This window comes from Sorex araneus, chromosome 5, assembly GCF_027595985.1.
Source record: "Sorex araneus isolate mSorAra2 chromosome 5, mSorAra2.pri, whole genome shotgun sequence".
Taxonomy (NCBI): domain Eukaryota; kingdom Metazoa; phylum Chordata; class Mammalia; order Eulipotyphla; family Soricidae; genus Sorex; species Sorex araneus.
Window position 1 is genome coordinate 128,443,644 of NC_073306.1, and position 24,171 is coordinate 128,467,814.

A 24,171-nucleotide genomic window follows, 5' to 3' on the forward strand; every position below is an offset into this window, starting at 1 on the left:
CCTAAATATCTACTCCAGGGAAATTATAAACATATGTGCGCTGAGTACTTTGTATAGCAGACTACTAACTGCAGACGTGAGAGCCCTTAGGATCTGACAGGTGAGTGGATGACAGTATATTCATGGGCAGTAGGTAGTAACAAAATACTGAAAACATGCAAGATGCAAGAACATGGATGATTCTCAAAAACACTCTTCCCATGAAAGAAGCTTACCCCGAAAGTATACACACGCCAATGAGAGTTTAATTATATGAAACTCTTTTTTTTTTTTTTTCCTTTTGGGTCACACCCGGTGATGCTCAGGGGTTACTCCTGGCCCTACACTCAGGAATCACCCCTGGCGGTGCTCAGGGGACCATATGGGATGCTGGGATTTGAACTCGGGTCGGCCGCGTGCAAGGCAAACGCCCTACCCGCTGTGCTATCACTCTAGCCCCAATTATATGAAACTCTAGGAAAAATTATTTTGTACAGAAAAGCAGGACAATGCTTGCTGCTGAAAGTTGACAAGGAAGGCTGCATTAGTGAACTTTCTAGGCTTTCAGGGATGTTCTAGTTAGTGTGTAAATGTGGGTAAAACCAATGTCCTGGACACATTATGCATGGTCACATGCACTGAATGTGGACTTGAGATTCATGCAGTTTATTACATGCAATTTTACACCATTAAAAAAAGAAGGGTGTGTGTGTGAGCAAATACTAAACTCTAATGATTTGCATGCTGGGACTGTGAAAGGCATCAATCAAGATGAATGCAGGGTTCATCCCTAAGACACACTCAGGGATTACAAAAAAGTACTCTACACTCTTACTTGATTTTTATTAGAGGAGTGCTGAGTAACAGTCACACGGGGCTGTGTAAGGAGCCCTCCCCTGGGTTTTGGAGGCCATAAGGAGGGTCGCCTCAGTCCTTTGAACTATCCTTCCTGCCCAAATTCATGGGTTGGTTTACAGATACATGAGAAACAAGTATAGTCAACACATTAATGGTAGCATCTTGGTGATGGGGCAACATGTTCATTTAACAGGAGTTCATTCTTTCACTTCTGCCATATATTGGAAAATTTTGAATAATAATAAAAAAAAGGGGAGCCAGGGCGATAGTAGAAACACTAGGGCCTTTACCTTACCCAAGGCCGACCCAGGTTCGATCCCCGGTATCCCAGGATTCTCCAGAAGTATGCTCCAGGTGTATGCCCTGAGCGTCACCAGATGTGGCGGGGGAAAAAAAAATCACTGTATCACTGTCATCCCGTTTGCTCATCGATTTGCTCGAGCGGGCACCAGTAACGTCTCCATCGTGAGACTTGTTACTATTTTTGGCAAAAACAACAACAACAAAAAAGAAAACAAACAAAAAAACCAAAACAAAACCCCCAAAACAAAAACAAACCAAACAAAAAAAGTAAATGTGCATTGGGGTTTGGGGCGGGATCTCCAGCAGGGAGCAGTGACCAGGACGGGAGCCCAGCCGGGGACCTCCCGGAGCACTGTGCAATCGGTCTCCCCACCCATCTCCATGGTGATGACGACGCTCAGCCTCAACTCCCTCGTGTGAGAGAGAGAGAGAACGCCTCTCAACAGGGACAGCGGCCACCCTCCGGCCCCGGGTCTCGCGAGCAGCCCCCCGCCCCTTGCGCTCTCTCGCGCCCGCCCCCCAGGGGACGGCGGCCCCGGGAGCCTCCCGCGCTTCCGGGACGGCCCCGGAAGTCCTTTCTCAAGGGCGCTTCCTATTGGAGGTTGGCTGCGCAGGGGGCGGGCCGCGCCGGGAGGCGGAAGCAGCCGCAGGCATGGCGGCGGCCGTGCGGCTGGCCCTCCCGCTGCTGCTGCCGCTGCTGCTGCTGCTGTTCCTGGGACCCGGCGGGGGCCGAGCCGAGCCCCCGCGCGACAGCCTGCGGGAGGAGCTGGTCATCACCCCGCTGCCTTCTGGAGACGTCGCCGCCACTTTCCAGTTTCGCACGCGCTGGGATTCTGACCTGCAGCGGGAAGAGGGTGAGAGGAGGCGGGAGGAAGCAAACCCGGGGCACCTGCTGGCGTGGGGGTGGGGAGCCCATCCGTGGGAGGGATTCTGGCCCCTTTGCACCGGCGGTGAAATGGGGTCCCCCGGAGCTGGGCAGTGGCCTTGCTTCCTGATGCTTCCTGCAGCGACCCCGCTGCAACCTGATACCTCGGATCCTGCGGTAACGATGGTGGTCTTAGCGGTTACCATGTGTCCCCCCTGGGCACAGTGCAGGGTTCTTTGAACGCTTGCAGGGAAGAGACGAGAGGGTGTTGAACAAAGGCAAAGGCCTTATCGCACCGCTGCCAGGTGACAGTCTGATGTGGCACGCAGATCTCTTTGACCCCACGTTCTGGCTGGAGTCTCTTGTCAAAGATCCCAAAGGTTTGGGGTCTGCTGTTTCTGGGCGGGGGGTGGGGTGGCAGAGAGCCCCGCTTCCAGGATCTTCACTCATCTACTGCCCTCGATTCTCCAGTGTCTCATTATAGGCTCTTCCCCAAAGCCCTGGGACAGTTGATCTCCAAGTACTCTCTGCGGGAGCTGCACCTGTCATTCACGCAAGGCTTCTGGAGGACGCGGTACTGGGGGCCACCCTTTCTGCAGGCCCCTTCGGGTGCGGAGCTCTGGGCCTGGTTCCAGGACACCGTCACTGAGTGAGTGCCCACTTTGCAGCCTGCTTATAGGCCGTGGGTTGAGGGAGGCGTTGCCATCCAGCTGCTGCCCTTAGGAACAGCAGTTGGGGCAGGAGCAATTCCACGTGGGCAAAGCAGGTGTTGGGAGTAAGAAATTGACTCTGAGTGGGGCTGGAGCGATAGCACAGCGGGTAGGGCGTTTGCCTTGCATGCGGCCGACCCGGGTTCAAATCTCAGTATCCCATATGGTCCCCTGAGCATGGCCAGGGGTGATTCCTGAGTGCATGAGCCAGGAGTGACCCCTGTGCATTGCTGGGTGTGACCCAAAAAGCAAAAAAAAAAAAAAAAAGAAAGAAAAGAAATTGACTCTGAGTAATGGTCTTTGCTTGGCTGAATATACATCCTTTCCCTTAACACTCTCAGACCTGAGGTAGTGCACACTTTTCTCTACAAAGGCAGAGAGCATAAAGTTGTGGCTTTGAGGCCGTAGAAAACGAGCCCGCTGGATAACCCTTTAGAAAGACTTTCTTTCACATAATAGTTTCATGAGGACCAAACTAAACATGCGTGGCCTCCCATTGGCCTATGAGATGCCAGGTCTTCAGAGTAGAGGATTTGCTTTTGTTTGGGAGAAGAGCATGTCCAGGAGCCATAATCCACTTAATCCCACTATGAAATCACAGTATGCCTTTATTTTAAAATTTTTTATTTTATTTTTTTTTATTTTGGGGCCACACCCAGCTGTGCTCAGGGCTTACTTCTGTCTCTGCACCCCAGGATCACTCCTGGTGGGCTTGAAGAACCATATAGAGTTTTGGGGGTTGGACCCAGGTCAGCCTCATGCCAGGCAAGAACCCTACCTACTGTCCCATCTCTCCAGCCCCATGAGTTAAAAAAAAATTCTGGGGCACTAAGAAGGGTAGCAAGGATGGCCATAGGCTTGAGAACCTCAGGGGACAGTTCTAGTGGGCCCCTATGGAATGCTGTTGTCTAGGAAGAGAGGGCTTGCTGCCATCAGTTCCTCTTCATTTTTCTTTTCTTTTCGGGGGGTGTTGGAGATGGGGTTGGTGGCAGACATGGTAGTGCCCAGGGGTGACCCTGACTTGCGGTGCTCAGGGGACACGTGGTGTGCCGGGGATTGAATCTGGGCCTGCTGTATGCAAAGCCTGCAGTCCGTCTGTTGCGTTTCCCCTTTAGCCCTGATGCTCTCATTTCCCAAGAACGGCCATAAATCTGAATCTAGTTAACTCATAGCTTGGCAGTGCTCAGGCCTTACTCCTGGCTCTGCACTCAGGACTCACTCCTGGCGGTGCTCAGGATACCTTATGCAGTGCCGGAATTCAAACTGGGATCTGCTGCATGCAAGGCGAGCATCTAACCCTCCAGCCCCTAAGTCTGAATTTAAATGTGAAAATTGGAACATTGAAATACCGGCCACAGTGACTGAAACATTGGTTTTGCTCTGTGTTCTGGGGCCACATCTGGTGATGCTCAGGGCTTATTCCTGGCTCTGTGCTCAAGGATCACTCCTGGCAGGGACCATATGGGATGATGGGGTTCACACCAGGGTTGGCTGTGTGCAAGGCAAACGTTCTAGCCTGCGAAATTGTCACTCCAGTCCCTAGTTAGGCCCGTGGGTCAGTTTTGTGTGGGCTGTATGTCGTGAAACATCATGGCCGGGGATGGGACTCACTGGCTTTGCATGCAGTCCAGAGTGGTCCTGGGCAGAGCAAAGAGGACAAACAAAGGTGATCTCATGGCTTCTATAAATTTGAACATTTTTGTTTGAAAAACAAAACATGGCTATGAGTTGGGTAGCTTTCGGACATCAGGTTTGCTGCCTTTGAGCTGTCGGGGTTGGCATGACTGGAACCTCAGGAACCTCTAGGATAGCATTCAGGAGGTTCAGATGAGCAAGCAGAGACTCGCAGATCTTCTGGTCTGAATTCTCTCCCCTTCCTGCCCTTTTTTTTAAAAATTTTTTATTTTTTGCTTTTTGGGTCACACCCGGCGATGCATAGGAGTTGCTCCTGGCTCTGCACTCAGGAATCACCCCGGCAGTGCTCAGGGGACCATATGGGATGCTGGGAATCGAACCCGGCTCGGCCGCGTGCAAGGCAAACGCCCTACCTGCTGTGCTATCGCTCCAGCACCCCCCCTCCTGCCCTTTTCTCTTTTCTTTGCTTCCACTTTCTCCTTAGTTCAGATATGCTGGATTTGGAGCTGGGGTTTGGAATGCGAGTTGTTTGCATCCTGTTATTCTTTTTTTTTTTCTTTTCGGGTCACACCTGGTGATGCACAGGGGTTACTCCTGGCTCTGCACTCAGGAATTACCCCTGGCCGTGCTCAGGGGACCCTATGGGATGCTGGGAATCGAACCCGGGTCGGCCCCGTGCAAGGCAAATGCCCTACCCGCTGTGCTATCGCTCCAGCCCTGCAACCTGTTATTCATAGAGAACAAATCTGTGTTGCTCTGTGTCTTAGAAGAATGTGGATGAAATCGTGTTTACCTTTTTCCCTGGTACATGTCAGAACCCCCTACCTGAGGCTAGAGCCAGAACCAACCGTCCCACCCAGGACTTGGCCAGGGAACTGCCCGAGTGAGGAGAGAGCAGGGTTGGACTGCTTCAGGGGGGTGTGCACAGAGGTGGCCCCAGTTTGCTCCCGCGCCTTGGGGCGCTCCCAGCCGGGAGCACCCCAGAGAGCAGGTGGGCGAGCCGAGCGTGGCTGCCCGGGCGTCTGGTGTGGAAGGGGGCCAGGGGCGGGGGTCAGGGATTCCTGAGCTAAGGTGTGGGGACGCAGGCTTGCCCGGAGCAGCGGGAGGAAGTAGGCCCGGGTTGGTGAGCGAGGTAGTGATGCTTTCTGGCTGCGTCCCTGGCCAGGGTGATGGCTCGCCCGCTGGCTCTGGGCCTGGAGGGGGGACCGGAGTCTCGGGATGGAGAGCGGGCGTGTGTCTCCCCCCGCAGTGTGGACAAGTCCTGGCAGGAGCTCAGCAACGTCCTCTCGGGGATCTTCTGCGCCTCTCTCAACTTCATTGACTCCACCAACACCGTCACTCCCACGGCCTCCTTCAAACCGCTGGGGCTGGCCAACGGTGAGCGCCCCCCGGCCCCTGCTCTCCTCTCCCCTGGTGTCCCTGCCCCCAAGCCCGCCCCGCTGCCCTTTCCCGGCACCCCCGAACCGTGCCGTGTCATCGTCATCGCCGTCATGTCACTGGGAGAGCAGTGGGGCTGGGTCATTGCATGGAGAGTGTGGGGGGCGGGAATCGCCCCCGTCTCCCACTTGTGGGTCCACCCCAGACTCACCCTGTCCCCCTCAGACACTGACCACTACTTTCTGCGCTACGCTGTGTTGCCGAGGGAGGTCGTCTGCACCGAGAACCTCACCCCCTGGAAGAAGCTCTTGCCCTGCAGCTCCAAGGTGAGGCTGAGTGGGCCCAGAACCGGACGTGGCCCCCTGGTGGCCCAACAGGCCGTCAGGCCATCTCTGTTGAGCACTGACAGAGTCTCTCTTGCCGCCCCCTCCAGGCAGGCCTCTCGGTGCTGCTGAAGGCTGACCACTTGTTCCACACTAGCTACCACTCGCAGGCTGTGCACATCCGCCCGATCTGCAGAGTAAGTTGTGGAGAGGGGCGTGGGCACGCCCGGGGGCTCGGAGAGGGAGCAGCACCTGGGCCACAGGGCCAGGGCCAGCAGGCAGCGGCGGCGGCCGCGATGACCACTGGCCAGGGCACTGGCCGCGTCCCGGAGGAAAGGAGCGGCGGCCTGGCTGTGGTTCAGCGAGTCTTTGTTGTGGCCCGGGAAGGGGGCCGGGCCCGGGTAGCCGCCAGCTGGCAGGTCCTCGAATGAATCATTTTGTCTTCCCCCGGCCTGGTTTCCTCCTCCGTGCAGGAGAATAATGGTGTCAGCTCAGGGTTGCCGGGGCCCCCTGGAGCGCCGGGGTGCGGGGGAGGCACAGCCGGCCCTGGGGGGGGGGGGGGTGCCCGTCCTCACTGCCGTGTCTCCCCGGGTAGGATGCACGCTGTACCCATGTCTCCTGGGAGCTGCGACAGACCCTCTCAGTGGTCTTCGATGCCTTCATCACTGGCAAGGGGAAGAAAGGTCAGCTGCCTCGGTGGCCCTCCTCGCAGGGCCACCCCCTCTCCCTGCTGCCCCCAGAGCCTGGAAGACCCGGGCCTCGCCCCAGCCCCAGCTCAGCTCCGCTCTCTGCCCCGCAGACTGGTCCCTCTTCCGGATGTTCTCCCGAACCCTCACGGAGCCCTGCCCCCTGGCCGCCGAGAGCCGCGTCTACGTGGACATCACCAGCTATGGCCAGGTACCCGGCCTCCCGCCTCACGTCGCCCCTCCCCAGGACCCGCCAGCCTCCCCCTACCCTGCCTGCTCCCCCCCACCCACGTCTCAGCCCTGCCCTGGTGTCCTCAGGACAACGAGACCCTGGAGGTGAGCCCAGCTCCCACCTCCACCTACCAGGACGTGGTCCTGGGCACCCGGAAGACCTACGCCGTCTACGACTTGCTCGACGCGGCCACCATCAACAGCTCCCGCAACCTCAACCTACAATTCAAGTGGAAGAGGCCCCTGGAGAGTGGTGGGTGGGGGCTCCCCGGGACTCAGGGTGCTTCCTCTTTTTTTTTTTTTTTTTAAATGCGGGGAGACGAAGTCACGGTAGAGTAGGTAGGGCGTTTGCCTTGCACACGGCTGACCCGGCTTCAATCCAGCATCCCATATGGTCCCCCAAGCACGCCACGAGTGATTGCTGAGTGTAGAGCCAGGAGTAATCCCCGAGCACTGCTGAGTATGACCCAAAAAGCAAAAAAAAAAAAAAAAATTTTTTTTTAAAAAAAAAGCTTATGGGCCTCACCTGGCTCAGTGCTCAGGGGTTTCCCCCTGTGGTGCGCAGGGGACCCTGTGGTGTCTGGGTCCAGCCCGGGCCGTGTGCTCCGGCCCTGCGGTGCTTCCTCTTCTCCCCAAGACCACAGGGTCTTGTTTAGGTTCCGGACCTTGTCAGAGGTCCCGGTTCCTGTTCGTTGCTGCCCCACCTGGGAAGGGGCCTGCAATAGGTGCCTCTTGCCCAGAAAACTCAAGAGTTCGTCCAGGCATGCTTGGAACCCACAGCTCCTTTTTGGAGCCCTGTGCCCAGGAAGCCACCCGTGTGCTGGTCGGAGGCGTCCAGCCTGTGGTGGGGATCATGCATGCCCTGCAGCGCCCCGGCAGGGGGCAGGGCCCGCAGCCCCAGGAGGCCCCTCCCCCCTCCCCCCTACAGTGGGTTGTTGGCAGGGGTGGAGCTGGGCACCTGTGGGTGTATCGGGTGTTGCGGTGGGCGGGGTGGCAGGGAGGGGGTGAAACTCTGCCCCCGGGGGAGTGAGCGAGTCACTGAGGCGGGCTTGTCTCACACAGAGGCGTCCCCGGTGCCCTTCCTGCACGCGCAGCGGTACGTGAGCGGCTACGGGCTGCAGACCGGGGAGCTGAACACGCTGCTGCACAACACGCACCCGTACCGCGCCTTCCCAGTGCTGCTGCTGGACACCGTGCCCTGGTACCTGCGGCTGTACGTGCACACCCTCAGCATCACCTCCAAGGGCAAGGAGAACAAGCCGAGTGAGAGCCAGCCCCCCTCTGCCTAACCCTGCTGCGCCTGGCCCCGCCCCGCCGCGCCTGGCCCCGCCCCACTGCACCTGGCCCCGCCCCGCCCCGCCCCGCCCCGCCCCGCCCTCAGGGTGGTTCCTGCAGTGCCCCTGGGATGCTGCCCCGGCACAGCGCAGCGGCATCCCTGGCTGGACCGAGGGCAAGGGGAGCCTCCTCCCCACCCTGCGGCAGAGCTGGGAGTCAGTTTGTGAAGGGAAAATAAGGGATCCAGCTGGCGAGTCTTACTAGGACGGGACTCGGGGGCTAAGGGGTTTTCGGAATCTCCTTCCACCTCCTTTGCCTCTCTTCCTGGTGCCACAGGGCGCATCCTTTTGTGATAATTCAAAGGACTCCCCCCTTTCCCCCCACACACCGAAAAAGTAGAGCAAAGTAGATGGAGGTGGATTTTGCCCTGGAGGGGCAGCGTTTTTTTTTTTTAAATCTCGGCCTCTGCCTTCCCTCCCGTGTGCGTGCGTTCCTGGCACGCTCTCCGGTTCTCCCCTGGGTCACTGAGCGTTGTCTCCGGCCCACGTGTGTCTTCTGTCCTCTTCTGTCCTCTGAAGAGGGACCAGGACTCCTGAGTGCTTCGTTGTTGTTCCAGCTTTTGTTTTTTTGTTTTCCTTTTGGGTCACACCCAGCAATGCTCAGGGGTTCCTCCTGGCTCTGTGCTCAGGAATGTCTCCTGACAGTGCTCGGGGGCCCATCTGGAAGCCTGGGACCAAACCCAGGTGGGCTGTCTGCAAGACAAATACCCTCTCTGCTGGACTATCGCTCCAGCCCTTTGAGTGCTTTTTTTCGGTGCCAGACATAGCACTAAGCACTTATATTTCTCGGGGGGCCGGAGGGAGCCTGGTAATAAGGAAAAAAAATGCCTCAAGGAAGAGCTGACAGCACATCCCAGTGGCCAGACGGCCACGATCCCCCCACACCCCCACTGTGTCATGTTTTCGTCCCACTTCTGGTTCTGTCTTCCGCTTCTCAGCTCTGGGCCCGCTGTTCTGGCTTGGGAAGAGATGGTGGTTTCCATCCCCGACCGCCAGACAAAAACAAAAACAAGCCCTCTGAAATCCTAACTCCCAGCAATCCTCCTGTGTATCTTGTAGGTCTCTCTGTTTTGCTTTGAGACTCTGGAGTCTGGACAGTTGTGAGCGCGTCCTCAGAGGGGATCTGACGATCCTGCCCATTTGCCTGTCTCCCCGCATGTCTGTTTCATCTCTGTTTCCCTTTATTTATATTTCCATTGCAATTGTTTTCTCCTCCTGCTGAAATGTCTTACAATACATCCTAGGTCTATCACTCCACTTTTAAATACTTGACTCCATGTCTGTAACAGATAAAGGACTTGAAGACAAAAACCTCAAACTTATCCCTCCCACTTTTTTTTTTTTTTTTTTGCTTTTTGGGTCACATTTGGCAATGCTCAGGGGTTGCTCCTGGCTCTGCACTCAGGAATTACTCCTGGCGGTGCTCAGGGGACCCTAGGGGATGCTGGGAATCAAACCTGGGTCGGCTGAGCAAAGGCAAACGCCCTCCCTGCTGTGCTATCGCTCTAGCCCCTCCCTCCCACTTTTTATAATTAGTTTGTTTGAGTTGGGAGCTAAACACAGCCCTCGGTTCCTGTTTTGAATTTGCTTGCTATGCTCTTCCATCTCTCTCTCGCTCCCGCTCTTTAATCCTTGGCTTTCTGGGAGCAGTGTTTGGATCACATAGAAATTGAGCACAAAGTACAGAGTTCTCAATGCTCCCCCACCCCCTGCCCCAGTTTCTCTTCTTATTAACATCTTGCATGACTGTGGAAACTCTTAAGAGTCTCTTCTCATCTAGAACGGTTTCCACTTTTTTTTAAAAAAAAAAATCTACTTGTTGGCGAAAGTGGGTCATTGGTTGTGGAGCCCGGTTCCCGTTCTGGATCTGTCCCTGTGCTGGTGTTGGAGAGGCCCATCCAGCCCCGGCCTTCCTCGCTGTTGGTGGTTGGACCGGGAGTCTTGTCTGGACTCTGGTCTAGACGCCTCCTGGGCCCAAGTGGCGGCCAGGTGTTCACAGCCAGGTGTCTGCGCTGTCGGGTGCCCCGGGGGGTGAGCAGCAGGAAGATTGATTGCATTTTCTGGGGGTGGCTCTCCTGAGGCATCCTGGCCCCTTCCTGAGACCCTCCCCGGGGCTGCCTGCCTGCCTGCTGTGGGCACCCAGATTAAAGCCCCCAGACCCAGGCCCCACGGCCAGCCTCAGCCTTGGCGGGTGGGGGGAGAGGTGTGGGGAGAACGTGGTTCTGGCTGACCCCGGCCTGTCTCCAGGTTACATCCACTACCAGCCCGCCCAGGACCGCCTGCAGCCCCACCTGCTGGAGATGCTGGTGCAGCTGCCGGCCAACTCCGTCACTAAAGTCTCCATCCAGTTCGAGCGGGCGCTGCTCAAGTGGACCGAGTACACGCCGGATCCCAATCACGGCTTCTACGTCAGGTGGGCCCCCCCGGGCTGCGCGCCCTGCCCCTCCCCCCCACCCCCGCTGGCTCCCGGCCGGAGAGCCGTGGCCAGCGCGCTCCTTCTCTGCAGCCCGTCGGTGCTCAGCGCCCTCGTGCCCAGCCTGGTGGCAGCCCGAGCCGTGGACTGGGAAGAGAGCCCGCTCTTCAGCTCCCTGTAAGTGTCTCCTCCCCGCCGGCCCCTAAACTGGCTGGGGCTCCCCACGGCTGCCTGCCGCGGGCCCCCGGAAAGGGGCCAGTGTCTCCCCTCGGCACAGACTTCAGAAATGGAGTCTGAAGCGTTTCTAGAAGAGATGGGTGAGAAGAGCAGCACTCTAGAGCCTACCTTTCCTCGTTGACTGTCTCAACAAATATGTCCTAGAGGGGGCCGGAGCCATGGTACAGGAAGGGGCCAGGATGCGTTTGCTTTGCAGGTGGCCGACCCAGGTTCGATTCCTGGCATCCCATCGGGGCCCCTGAGCACCACCAGGCATGATTCATGAGTGCAGAGCCAGGAGTAAACCCTGAGCATCGCCGGCTGTGACCCAAAAAGCCCAAAAACCAAAGACAAAAAAAAAAACAAAAACAAAAACAACCCAAACCTCAAATATTTCCTTGAGCGCCGAGCCCAGGGTAGATGGTTCTGAGAGCCTGGGTGAGTGCAGGAGATAGACAGACAAGTGCCCCCTCCCTGCCCCCATGCTGACTGCTCCAGCTGGAATCCCGAGGGGAGGGTCTGTTCTAGCAGCGAGGGGCCCAGGGAGAGCTGGTCAGGGTTTCGGGATGAGGGGTGGGAAGGCATCGTTCTCTTATTTATTTATTTATTTATTTTCTTTTTGGGTCACACCCGGCGATGCACAGGGGTTACCTCCTGGCTTTGCACTCAGGAGTTACTCCTGGCGGTGCTCAGGGGACCATATGGGATGCTGGGAATCGAACCCAGGTGGGCCGCGTGCAAGGCAAACGCCCTGCCTGCTGTGCTATTGCTCCAGCCCCTCGTTCTCTTATTTTTGTTTGCTTTTATTTGGGGGGGTCACCATCAGTGGTGCTCAGGGCTTACTCCAGGCCCAGCGCTGGAATCCCCTCTGAACAGTGCTCAGGGGTGGAGCCGGGGTTGGCCACGTGCACGCAGGCGGCCCCCCCCTTCTACTCTAGCTCTGGACTCCGGAAGGCATCTATAGACCGAGCCTGACTGGAGGCTGCAGCCAGGGAAGGCAGAGCCCAAGACCGCACCGCTTCTTGGGGGGTGGGGAGGGGACGGCCGCCCTGGGTGGGTGGAGCCTCGGGCCCCGCCTCACCCCGCCGCCTTGCCCCGCTGCCACAGGTTTCCGGTGTCCGACGGCTCCAGCTACTTCGTGAGACTGTACACGGAGCCGCTGCTGGTGAGCCTGCCCACGCCCGACTTCAGCATGCCCTACAACGTCATCTGCCTCACCTGCACGGTGGTGGCCGTGTGCTACGGCTCCTTCTACAACCTGCTCACCCGCACCTTCCACATCGAGGAGCCCAGCAGCGGCGGCCTGGCCAGGCGGCTGGCCAACCTCATCCGGCGGGCGCGCGGCGTGCCCCCGCTCTGAGAACCCCCCTGGGCACCGCCCGGGCGCGGTCAGCGCGGCCTCCCGCCCTCTCCCGGCTTGGCTCTGGGACCAGACTTGCCTCGGGCGGCACCGCCAGCTGTCCAGGCCCCCCTCAGAGGTGGCGGCTGGCCGAGCCTGGAGCAGCGTCCCTTGAAAGTTCACTTATGGGCGTGGAGAGAGGACTAACCGTGGGGGCTTTACATGGGGGGGGGGGCAGGTTTGCTCCCCAGCACTCCACAGTCCCCAGAGCACCGAGCCAGGAGGCACCCCAAAAGCCAGGGTGGTCCAGAAGCCAGACAGCCGAAACCAAACAAAAATTCCTTTCTCCGCCCGCCTGTCTTGTCTTTCTGCTTTGTTTTGTTGGCGGTGCTGAGCTGGACCCGGGCTGTCCCCGCCCCCCCCCACTGCGGCAGAGCAGCCCCCGGCCCCTGTATTTGCCGTATTTCAGGTCATTCGTGACCAGAGGAGCTGGTGGCCTCACTGGAGTAGCGGAGAACCATTTCCAGCAGAAGTGCTACAGAGAGCTCCGTCAGGCCCACTGGCCGTGCGGCCGGAGGGAGGTGGGCATTTGCCCCCTTGTGTCATCGAGGAAAGTTGGGGAATAAAAATCGGCCCCTTCCTCTGTCTTGCCTCAAGTCCTTGACTCCTGGGAAGAGTTCTGGGGTCCGAACCTATTCGCTGGCTGTCTGAACTGGAATCTTCCCCCCCACCCCCATACACCTGCCCCCAGGACAGAATAAACTCGGACCTCCTCCCACCCCTGCCCCTCCCCATCTGATACTCCCAGAACTCCTGGGTCTGGTGGGGGGGGGGGTGTGCAAACAGGTCCATGACCTGTCAATGAGTCACCCTCTGCCTCTTGAGGGCCTTGAGATCTAGTGTCCACTTCCCACGGGGAGGGCTCGGGGGTGGGATTGAGTGTCCGTGGGTGCTGTGGTTGGGATGAAACAGGCAGACACGGGGTCCCGTCGGTCGGGGCGTGGCCCAGTCTGGGTTTCTCTCTGGCTCCTTGGAGCTTGTGCTGTGGGTGGTCCTAGGCCTGAACCATGGGGCCAGCCCTGCTGTGGCCCCCGCCAAGGGTGTTACCCGGGATCCGGAGAGGGCTTGCCCTTATGCACAGGCTTCCCCTCCCCCCTCCCTGCCACGCCCCCTGCTCTCATTCTCTGCCACATCTGGCACGAAACCTGAGTTGCGATCTGCTCCCCTCACCCTCAGTTCTCACGTCATAGTGGTTTGCCTTGGGATATCCTGTTGCATAGTTCCCGCCTCCCCTGCCCACCTCCCCCCCACACACACACATATACACACATACTCAGCTGCTTGGGTCGCTACAAAACCAGACAAGATGCTTCCTCCAGGAAGTCTGCCCTGCTGCCCGCTGCTGTGGGTCATCCCGCCCTCTGCCCCCACAGCTCCTTTAGTGTTGCTTTTACGTGCTCCTTACAGTCGGGACTACGTACCCTTTCTCTTCCGTTCGACCCTAAGCTTTTTTTTTTTTTTTTCATTTTCTCACATTTTGATTAACTGTGATTTGTGAGTGTCAATGGTTACCAGCTCACACTCCTAACCCAAGTGCCGGTATCCACCTGACACTGTCCCTAGGTCCCTTCATGTTCACAGGCTCCTTCCTGTCCAGGTCACCCCAGATCTGTAGTCGGAGTCTGAGGGCTTGTGTGTGATGGACGCTTGGTGACTAGTGACTAATTTCACACCCTCTCGGTCCATCCATGCCCTAGCCAAAGGCAGTATTTCCTCTTCTTTTTTTTTTTTTTGGCTTTTTGGGTCACACCTGGTGATGCTCAGGGGTTACTCCTGGCAGTGCTCAGGGGACCATATGGGATGCTGGGATTCGAACCCGGGTTGGCCGCGTGCAAGGCAAACGCCCTACCCGCTGTGCTATCGCTCTAGCCCCAGTATTTCCTCTTCTGTTGTTTGCGCCTGCCTCCCTTACTCAGGGGGACTGAGCTCTTGGGAGTCACAGGGGCTGTCTGGCATCTGACCAAGGACATGTAAGTGCTCAACAAAAGGCTGGGGCAGCTCCTCCGGGGAGCTGGGGCCCCCCGGTAGGCGAGAAGAGTCGTGAGCTGCACAGTCCTTGACACGGGCCTGCCATGCGTGACGTTTCCGGCCCACCTGGAGGGTTTTCTCATGGTTTTCCAAGAGCCCTGAGAACGTCCAAGTGTGCACGTGTGGAGGAGAGAGGCAATGAGCTTGTCTCAGGCAAGAGCAAAATCAGTTTGAAGGTCTGACAGTCCCTGATACCAGAAGGCAATTTTGTTCCAAGACCCCAGAGGCTGCCTGGAACCAGGGGTCCTGGCCAGCTCGCAGGACGTGGACTCTAGACCTGCATGCCCGTGACAGACTCAGTCCTTGTACTGGCCACAGCCAGAGAGCGATGAGCACTAAAATAGAGCAATGACAATGTAGGATAACACTGGTTTGCCCTTCCTCCCTGGCCGCAGGGAGCTTGGGTTTGTGGGTTGCTCCCCCCAACCTGTCAGCTACCTTTGTCTCCTGATCAGACTCTGTCGACTTGTAAAAATGGTTTCTCTCGGGGCTGGAGCGATAGCACAGCGGGTAGGTGTTTGCCTTGCATGCGGCTGACCCGGGTTCGATTCCCAGCATCCCATATGGTCCCCTGAGCACCGCCAAGAGTAATTCCTGAGTGCAGAGCCAGGAGTAACCCCTGTGCATCGCCGGGTGTGACCCAAAAAGAAAAAAAAGAAAAAGAAAAATGGTTTCTCTCCTCTCCTTAATGTCCTTTGCATGGTTAGTTACTTCAGAGCAATTTTTGCATGGGAAGATAAACCAATGTTATCCTACATCTCCCCCTTTTCTTTTTACAAAAACTCAGAATTTGAAATAGAAAAATAGGCAGACCAATGTTACCCTACAATGACAAAAAAATAGATGTAATAACAAGTCGTGGCTGTTATTGTATATGATATTCTTGGCCTGCTCTGGACTAAAACCCCAGAAAAAAGAACCTGGAGGAGAAACTGCAATACCCGAGTCTCCCCTGAAATTCCACCTGGGACACCTGCATGGCTGTAGAGATACTAAGAGCCTTGAAGACACCGCTGGGCACCAGGCAGATCTACCTATTCCGTGCCCAAGTGCTGCAGAATAAGCCACTTTGCTGACCAGAGGCGGTTCCAGAACCCAAGGGTCAGTTCCCAGCCCAAATCCTCATAATCCAAATTGGGACTCAGTTCCACAGCCCTCCCCTCTCCCCAACCCCCCCGCTCATGGTCACCCCCCTGAATTCAGATGTACATAACTAGTCTCCAAACCAGAATGATGGGGGTCGGAGTGATAGCACAGCGGGTAGGGTGTTTGCCTTGAACACGGCCGACCTGGGTTCGATCCCCGGCATCCCATATGGTCCCCCAAGCACCGCCAGGAGCAATTCCTGAGTGCAAAGCCAGGAGTAACCCCTGAGCATCGCTGGGTGTGACCCAAAAAGCAAAAAAAAAAAAAAAAAAAAAAAAACCAAGCAAACAAACATAAAAAAACAAAATAAAACCAAACCAGAATGATGGGGGAGGATCAACTCTTCAGAACCTGATCTGAAAACCGGAAACCCTGAGGAAACCAACATCCTGCTGGCTTCACGGGGGCACTGATTCTTTCTTCCCAAGGCCTAGGAGAGGGTTCGAGGATGCTCACGAGGTCCAGAATCAATTTCCAAGACAGTTAAAAGAAAGCGAGGTGGGGGCGTGGGGGAGGAAGGGTCTGGAGCAAGCCGGTAAAGCGTTTGCCTTGCACGAGGCAGACCTGGACTCCATGCCTGGCACCCCTTATGGTCCCCGACACACCGCCAGAAGTAATTCCTGAGTGCAGAGCCAGGAGTAACCCCTGAGCATCGCTGGGTGTGACCTAAACAGCAAAATAATAATAAGGAAAGAAAAGAAAGCGGGACTCTGTCTAGACTCCGGAGAGCTGCCGGTAGTAGTTGCCTGACCACAGATGGAATGCAAGGCACATTTCTGTGTGTCCCCCGCCTCTACCTGCTGAGCTCTGGCCTCCTGCGTGCCGCAGGCAGGCACGAAGCCAGGCCAGTGTCTCTGCCAGGGCTGCCCATTCTCCCAGGAGCCCTACCAGAAAGAGTCAGGTTCAGAGCAAGCCGTGGTTTGCCCTGGCGTCTGCCAGAATTGGGCAAGGTTTGCATTACTTTTAATTTCAGTTTCCCCCTGGGCTGTTTGAGGTCGTCAGTGGCAGGATTTGTGAAGAACCGTGTGGCGTCCTCTCCAGCCCTGAATTGATGAGTGATGACCAGCGGGGCGCAGGGCCAGGCCCTTCTGCTCCTAAGGCTCAAATCCCTTCCCGCACGCGCGCGCACAGATGAGGGCGCCCCGGCTCAGAAACCAGAAATCAGGCGGGGAGCCCCCGCCACCCCGCAGCCTGTGCACCCTGCAGGCTGGACACTAGGGGGCAGAGGAGAGGCATCCCAGAGTTTCCTCTCCTGGTCCCAGGTGAGCGTGTGGACTGGACTCCGCCCTGCACCCCTTCCAGAAGCCCAACCCTCAGAGAACTCACTTCAAGGCCAAACCTCGCTGGCTTAGGAGCGCTTCAGGGCAGGCAAACCGAGGAGGCTTTGTGGCCATGACACACTTCCTCCCCAGCAAAGCCAGAAAGAACTCTAGCCCTGTCCCTGCCGTATGAAGCAACCCGCCCACTCTGTGGCCTCTCGGTGACAGGAATGGTGACAGGCTCCCCGTTCTGGCCCAGGGGCCCTTGGTCTCCGCCCGGTGAGCCCTGCTTCGGTGCCCTGTGACACAGCTGAGCCCACTGCAGACCAGAGGCCATTCCCACAGCCCCAAGGCGCCAGGACACTCTGATGGATGCTCCCTCTCCACATATCTCTCTCCACTGTCCTCCCCCCAGCTCTCCTCCTCTTCCTCCTCCTCTTCTTCCTCCTCCTCCTCCTCCTCCTCCTCCTCCTCCTCCTCCTCCTCCTCCTTTTTCTCCTCCTCCTTCTTCTGTTTTTGGGCCACACCCTGTGGTGCTCAGGACTTACTCCTGGCTCTGCACTCAGGATTCACTCCTGACAGTGCTCGAGGGACCCTGTGGGATGCTGAAGATCCCACTCAAGTCAGTCATGTGCAAGACAAAACTGCTGTCCTATCACTCTGGAAAACACATTTCAGTTCTTTTTCTTTTTTTTTTTTTTTGAATTTTTGGGTCACACCTGACGATCAACAGGGGTTACTCCTGGCTCATGCACTCAGGAATTACTCCTGGTGGTGCTCAGGAGACCATATGGGATGCTGGGAATCGAACCCAGGTGGGCTGCGAGCAAGGCAAACGCCCTACCCGCTGTGCTATCGCTCCAGCCCAGCATTTCAGTTTCTTGAGACACTGCCCCAGCCAGACCCAGAGCTCCTTGAAAATTCAGGTGTTTGGGACCAGCCCCGGGTCTTAGAAAGCTTCATAGGTTGGCAGGATCTGGGAGCCCACGAGAGCCGGAGGGAGCGGGTGTGGCTTCCCTGTCCCAGGAGCATCCGGCACTGAGGCGGTGGGGTGTGTGGTCACAGGCTCTCTCCCACTCCTGGGCACCCATCCCCTTGGACTCACTGGCAGCGTGACCCTGAATTAAAAACCTCTTGTAATCCAGCCAGGCAGCGCTGTTGATGCATAAAGTAGATGGCCACCCTCTGCACTTCTGTTTCTGTTGTCTTCCGGGCCACACCTGACTGTACTCAGGGCTTTCACCTGGCTCTGCTCTCAGGGGTCACTCTTTAATTTTTTTTTTCTTTTTGGGTCACACCCAGCGATGCTCAGGGGTTACTCCTGGCTTTGCACTCAGGAATTACTCCTGGCGGTGCTTGGGGGACCATATGGGATGCCGAGGATCGAACCCGGGTTGGCCGCGTGCAAGGCGAACGCCCTACCCGCTGTGCTATCGCTCCGGCCCCCTCAGGGGTCACTCTTGACAGGACTCAAGGGACCGTGTGGATCAAACCAAGGGACTCACGGGATCGACTCAAGGGACCAGGATCGAACCCAGGTCAGCCTCATGCAAGGCCTCGCCCACTGCCCTGTATCTTGGGCCGCAATTCTATTTTTGTTTTTGTTTTTGTGACACACCTGACTGTGCTCAGGGCTTACTCCTGGCTCAGTGCTTAGGGTTTACTCCCAGCAGTGCCTGGGGACCATATGGGGTGCCGGGGATCGAACCTGGGTTGGCCACGGCTCTGTCCTCTGAAGTTTTAACTCTGAGCTAAATTAATCCTTGATTGTAAAAAGCCTCCATATAGGGGGCCAGAGTGGATCGTATAGCAGGCAGGGCCTTTGCTTTGCATGTTTTTTTGATCCCCAGCATCTCCTACGGTCCCCTGAACACTGCCAGGAGTAGTTCCGGAGTGCCTGCACATTGCTGGGTGTGGCCCCCAAACGAAAAATAACAGAGTCTTCAGGTATAAACTTCTAAGGACTTTTCAGCTTACTAATCAGACGCTGTCCCTGACCTGTTCCCATCTGCCACGCTCCCTGGCCGCTGCCTCTTCCCTGCTCCTCCTCACTGGAGTTTAACGCCAGGGTCAGTATTTGATGTTTGCTCAGATTCCTCTCCCAGGCCTTCAAAAATCCCTGGAATTTACAGTGTTTTTGTATGATGATGAGATAATTCAAGGCAGGGACCCCTAAAGAGCTTGCAGTGGGGTAGCAGGGATCAGGGGGCTAAACTTTCCCCTCCCCAGTGATTTACAATCAATTGTTCCTCAATGAAGACTGAGGGGCACTCAGGAAGTGTGTTGGTGAACTTGGGGAGCCCTGAGGGTGGTGTGTCCAGGACGGGGCTAGAGTCCCGTGCCCCCTGCACCAACCCACACCAACCACCCCTCCCCGTCTCCTCCATTTGGCTCTTGCTAAATTTTACCCGCCAGTGTTCCGGACAAGGACACGGTTATGGCCCATGGATTGCTCTGAGATGAAGGTCATGAGCTCCCGCAGGCTCGGAAACACTTTGACCTCTCTCTTCATTATCTAAAGAATTCAGATAAGAGGTCCGACCCAGGGGGAGACGATAAGGAGAAGCTGGCCATTGCCCGAGGACCTCTCTGTCCAGAAGGCTTCTGATGACCCAACATCCGGTCTCCTCATCTTGTCCGTTTCCTGTCCTCTTTGCCCCCCACCCCACCCCGACCGTACCCCCTCCCTTATCCCTGGATGCTGCTGGGCCTCAACTCTCAGATCTTGCCTTTGTGGCCTCGGCCAAGAATCACGAGGTAGAGGAAAAATTTTTTCCTTCCTGTACTGGTTCTTCTTTGTTTTTTGTTTTTGGGTCACACCCAGTGATGCTCAGGGATTACTCCGGGCAGTGATTGGGAGACCCTGTGGGACCCTGCCACTCGAATCCAGGTTGGCTGCATGCAAGGCAGGCACCCTATCCACCATGCTATCACTCTGGCCCCCACTGTACTTTTTTTTAATTACAAAAGGCATAGATGAAGCTTCTACCTAGTGAAGGGATTCGAGGATGTGCCTACGGCTCTGCCTCTCGTAGGACCTTTCTCAATTCCCCAGCGCTCAGCCCCTCTGCCTGCTGACACCTGGGCTTCAGGCTGTCCCCACCTGGGACTCTTATTATTGGCTACTGCTGTCCACAGGTTGTAGCAAAAACGTTTGGACTCACTAGATTCCTGGCGTCTTCTCCACAGACTCTCTCAGCAAGAATCAGAAGGAAGAGAGGCAGAGGCCAGAGCCCGGGGGAAGGACCCACGAGCCCCTTACCTCTGCAGGTGTTCCCTGAGCAAGTTCACCGAGTGGGGCTCCCCCGGAATCCCGGAGTCTCCTTTCTGAGGTGATGGCGGAGAGCAGGGCCTGTTAGGGCTGACCTCTCTCTACCTGGGGGGTTGGGCAGGAGGTTCTGACCCTGTGATGGGGACCCCTGGTCCATGCTCCCATCCTCAGGTGCCTTCTGAAAGGCGCTAGTAACAGACGCCTGCGCTGCTCTCCTTGCTGAGGAAACTCTGAAGGTTTTAGGAGCACTGTGTCAGGAGTGGGATGAAGACCAAATACATATTTCCTATAAGTGATAATATCACACCCTCCCCCCAATATCCCACTCTTTTCTTTTTTGAGGGGAGCACCCCAGCAATGTTTGGGGGCCAGTGACTATCATACCTGGCAGTGATGAGGACAGGTATGTGGGGCCAAGGATGGAACGTGGGGTCTCACACACGCAAGGCGTGTGCTCCAGCCCTTGAAAGTATCTTTCTGGGCTCCAAAACCCTATTTTTTTAAGTTTTCCTGTACTGTTTTCCACATAGGCTGAAACAGTTTACATTCCCACGGCACGTGGACGAGGGGTCCTTTTTCGCCACACCCCTGCCAACACTGGTTGTTTTTAGCCCCGTTCTCACTAATGCAAGGTGAGCTCTCACTATTGTTTTGACATTTTCCTGATCATCAGAGGTGCCGGGCATTTTTCATGTGTCTGTTGGCTTTCTGTATGTCTTTTATGGAGAAGTGTCTGTTCAGCTATTCCCCCCATTTTTTATGGGATTGTTTATTTTCGTTGTTAAGTTTTCCAAGTGCTTTTTATATCTTGCCTATCAGTCCTTTGCCAGATCAGATGTATGCTGTGACTAATTTCCCCTTTGAATAAAGTCACTCGTCCATTGCATGAGGCCCACCCTGATGATCTCATCCTAACTTGATTATCTTTCAAGAGATCCTATTTCTAGGGAGACCCTAGGGGGTGAGGTTTACAATTTTTTTTTTTTGAGGAGTGGGCACAGTTCAAATGAACCCCAGTTGGGTTTTCACGATATAAACACCAGTTGCTTGAGTAACAAGAGTTGGTGTAAGAACAAAGATGTATTCAGTTGATGGAAACCTTAAAAGATGCTTCTTGTCATCACTACCTGCCTGGGTTAGGGCCAGAGTGTTGTATCATATCCGTGATCTTCAGCCTGTGCACAGACCACTGCCAATCTGCAGGTGTTGAAAAGTTGAAAACCACTGGTCTGTTGCCCTGGTTATAAATGCCAGTCTGTAGACTGGAATGCAGCAAGGTGTTTATCTTGAGGTGTAGAGAGGTTGCAACATGCTAACTCACTACGGCGGAAAAAGTGAGCTAGAATAAAAATGGGTAGCGAGGGCCAAAGAGATAGTACCGTGGTTAAAGCACTCGCCTTGCATGTGACTGATCCTGATTCAAATCCCAGGCACCACATATGGTTTCTCCAGGCACCATCAGGAATGAGGCTGAGCACTGCTGGGTGACCCCCCACCCCCCATGGCTAATGGGTCAGGGAGAAAGGGTGCAACATCGCTCGAGGCAGTCCAATGTGTATCCATGGTTTATTTTACAAAATTTCGGGGACCCGAGTCATAGTACAGCAGGTAGGGTGTTTGCCTTGCATGTGGCTGATCTGGATTTGATCCCCCCGGGCCCCATATGATCCCCTGAGCACTGCCAGGACTAAGTGGACAACCAGGAATAAGCTCTGAGCACTGCTGGGGGTGGCCCCCCTCCAAAAAAAAAAAAAAAACCAACAAAAAACTCCCAAGCCCAAAAAAGAAAAAATCCAGGGGATTATAGCCTGTTCCTTGTAAAACTCTAAGAGTATTGTTAAACAATACCCACCTCCAGGCGGACGTGACAACCCTCAGGAACCTTTCCACATGGCCTGATGTTTGCTTTTCCCCCTTAACCATAACATGAGCTAGTTTAGAACACCTCTCAGGGCTGAGCGAGCAAAGGCCAAGGCAGGTGAGAAAGTCTCTAAGAGCATCTGTGGAAACAAGATGGAATCTCTCAGGCTTGCACACTTCTGATAATTTTGTAAGTAAAAGGTAGATCAGAAGCAAATAGAACAGAGCCTTTAGGTCCTCCTCAGCACACCCCACTGAGGAGACTGTAGCCCCAAGACAGGTTGTGTGTGCCCTGGTTTCCACTGTGGGGAGCCAGAGACAAAGCTTTGGCCACAGATGCAGTGTGGGAGCGAGGCAGAGGGCCTGGGCCCTGGCTCTCCTCAGATCAGGTCCAGGCCAGCTTCCTGGAGGGAGGGAGGGAGCGGGGGAGGGAGAGAGAGAGAGAGAGAGAGAGAGAGAGAGAGAGAGAGAGAGAGAGAGAGAGAGAGAGAGAGAGAGAGAGGGGAGGGGGAGGGAGAGAGGGAGAGGGGGAGAGAGAAGAGGGGAGGGGGAAGGAGAGAGGGAGAGGGAGAGGGAGAGAGAGAAGAGGGGAGGGGGAGAGAGAGGAAGAAAGAGAGAGAGTGAGAGTGAGCGAGATAGAGAGAAGAAGGGAGGGGGAGATAGAGAAGGAGAGGGAGAGAGAGAAGAGGGGAGAGGGAGGGGGAGAGGGAGAGAGAGAAGAGGGGAGGGGGAGAGAGGAAGAGAGAAAGAGAGAGAGTGAGAGCGAGCGAGACAGAGAGAAGAAGGGAGGGGAGAGAGAGGGAGAGGAAGAGAGAGAGAGAAGAGGGAAGGGGGAGAGAGAGGGAGAGAGAAAGAGGGGAGAGGGAGAGAGAGAAAGAGAGAGAGCGAGAGAGAGGGGGAGAGAGAGATCAAGAGCGAGCGAGAGAGAGAGAGAGAGAGAGAGAGAGAGAGAGAGAGAGAGAGAGAGAGAGAGAGAGCTGGAGAGCTGAGTTCTGAAAGGTGTACTGGGGTCCGGCAGGAATAAAGAAAGGGAGAGACAGAAGCTCTGGGCTGTGATCAAGAGCTGAATTTGAGGCTCAAGAATCCAACCCCTGGACTAGAGCGATAGTGCAGTGGGTAGGGCATTTGCCTTGTATGTGGCCAACTCAGGTTCAATTTCCAGCATCCCATAGGGTCTCCGGATCACTGCTAGGAGTAATTCCTGAGTGCAGAGCCAGAAGTAACCACTGTGAATCGCCGGGTGTGACCCAAAAAGCAAAAAAAAAAAAAAAAAAAAAAAACCCCAAAAAACAAAACAAAAAAACCAAAAAAAACCCCTCCAAAACAAACCAAAAAAAAACAAAAAAAAAAACCCACGCACAAAAAATCGAACCCCATCCATTCCCCACCTCACTGTGGCGGGAATTTTCTCACCTCCTTTGTGCTGGTTTCCTGGTAGATGCTGAGCGCTATGCATCGACTCTAACTTCCCCTCAAAGTCTTTTCCACCCCGAGCACTAGCACGGGAGTACCGGGGAGGAGGGAGGGAAAGGGGTGTTTACTCAGAAGACACGGGGATCCTGGCCCACCTCCTGGCTCCTGCTTTGATCTCTTCTGAGTGACAGACCCATCTAAGATGGGGTCAGAAGCGTGAGGGTATTGGGGTGAAGGAGAGAATCTGTCACTGAAGCATCTGCACCACCCAGCCCTGTAGTTCACAGACACCAGCCGGTCTGCAGCCCTGCCTGTATCCGCCCTTCCCCACATGGAACCACAGGCCCTGCCGTTTCACACGGAGCCTGGTTCCACTCCCAGGAAACCCACCGGCAACAAATGTGCCCCTTTCTGTCCTCCGTCCTGCAGAGACTGGGCAGGGAGCACAGTCAGGGAAGGGCACTCCACTCCCCCAAATGTCTGATTTTGGGGGGAGGACATTTCACCAAGCTCGCAGGGTCTCAGGACTCAGAGTGGAGGGAACGTCCTCTTTGTCAGCTCCCACAACAGATGCAGACGTTGCTGGTCACCCGTGCAATGTGCCCCCTCAAACTGGCTTGGAGGAGAATGGTCAGTAGCTTGGCACTTCCCGGATTCCCCTCATTCTTGCCTCCCACAGCTGGTCAAGAGCAGAAGTGATGAGATGGCGTGGAGTCATCAAACACTCAAAGAGGAAAGGGCAGGTGTGTGTGTGTGTGTGTGTGTGTGTGTGTGTGTGTGTGTGTGAGACAGGGGTGGGGTGGGGGGGTGGAGAAGGGGCCTCTGGGATGCCTGCAGGTATTTCCCAGGATGCACCACTCTCCGA

At 55.9% G+C, this 24,171-nt stretch overlaps 1 protein-coding gene across 1 annotated transcript; it reads left to right on the plus strand.

Moving 5' to 3' along the window:
* Positions 1-1,754: 1,754 nt before the first annotated feature.
* Positions 1,755-12,914, plus strand: PIGT (phosphatidylinositol glycan anchor biosynthesis class T). Its single transcript, XM_055140333.1, has 12 exons — positions 1,755-1,994; positions 2,477-2,654; positions 5,600-5,727; positions 5,953-6,053; positions 6,161-6,247; positions 6,646-6,733; positions 6,850-6,947; positions 7,055-7,220; positions 8,030-8,230; positions 10,549-10,714; positions 10,808-10,891; positions 12,038-12,914. Exons 1-12 carry the CDS (start codon positions 1,793-1,795, stop codon positions 12,288-12,290), a joined length of 1,752 nt encoding a protein of 583 aa, XP_054996308.1. The 5' UTR covers positions 1,755-1,792; the 3' UTR covers positions 12,291-12,914.
* The last annotated feature ends 11,257 nt before the right edge of the window (positions 12,915-24,171 follow it).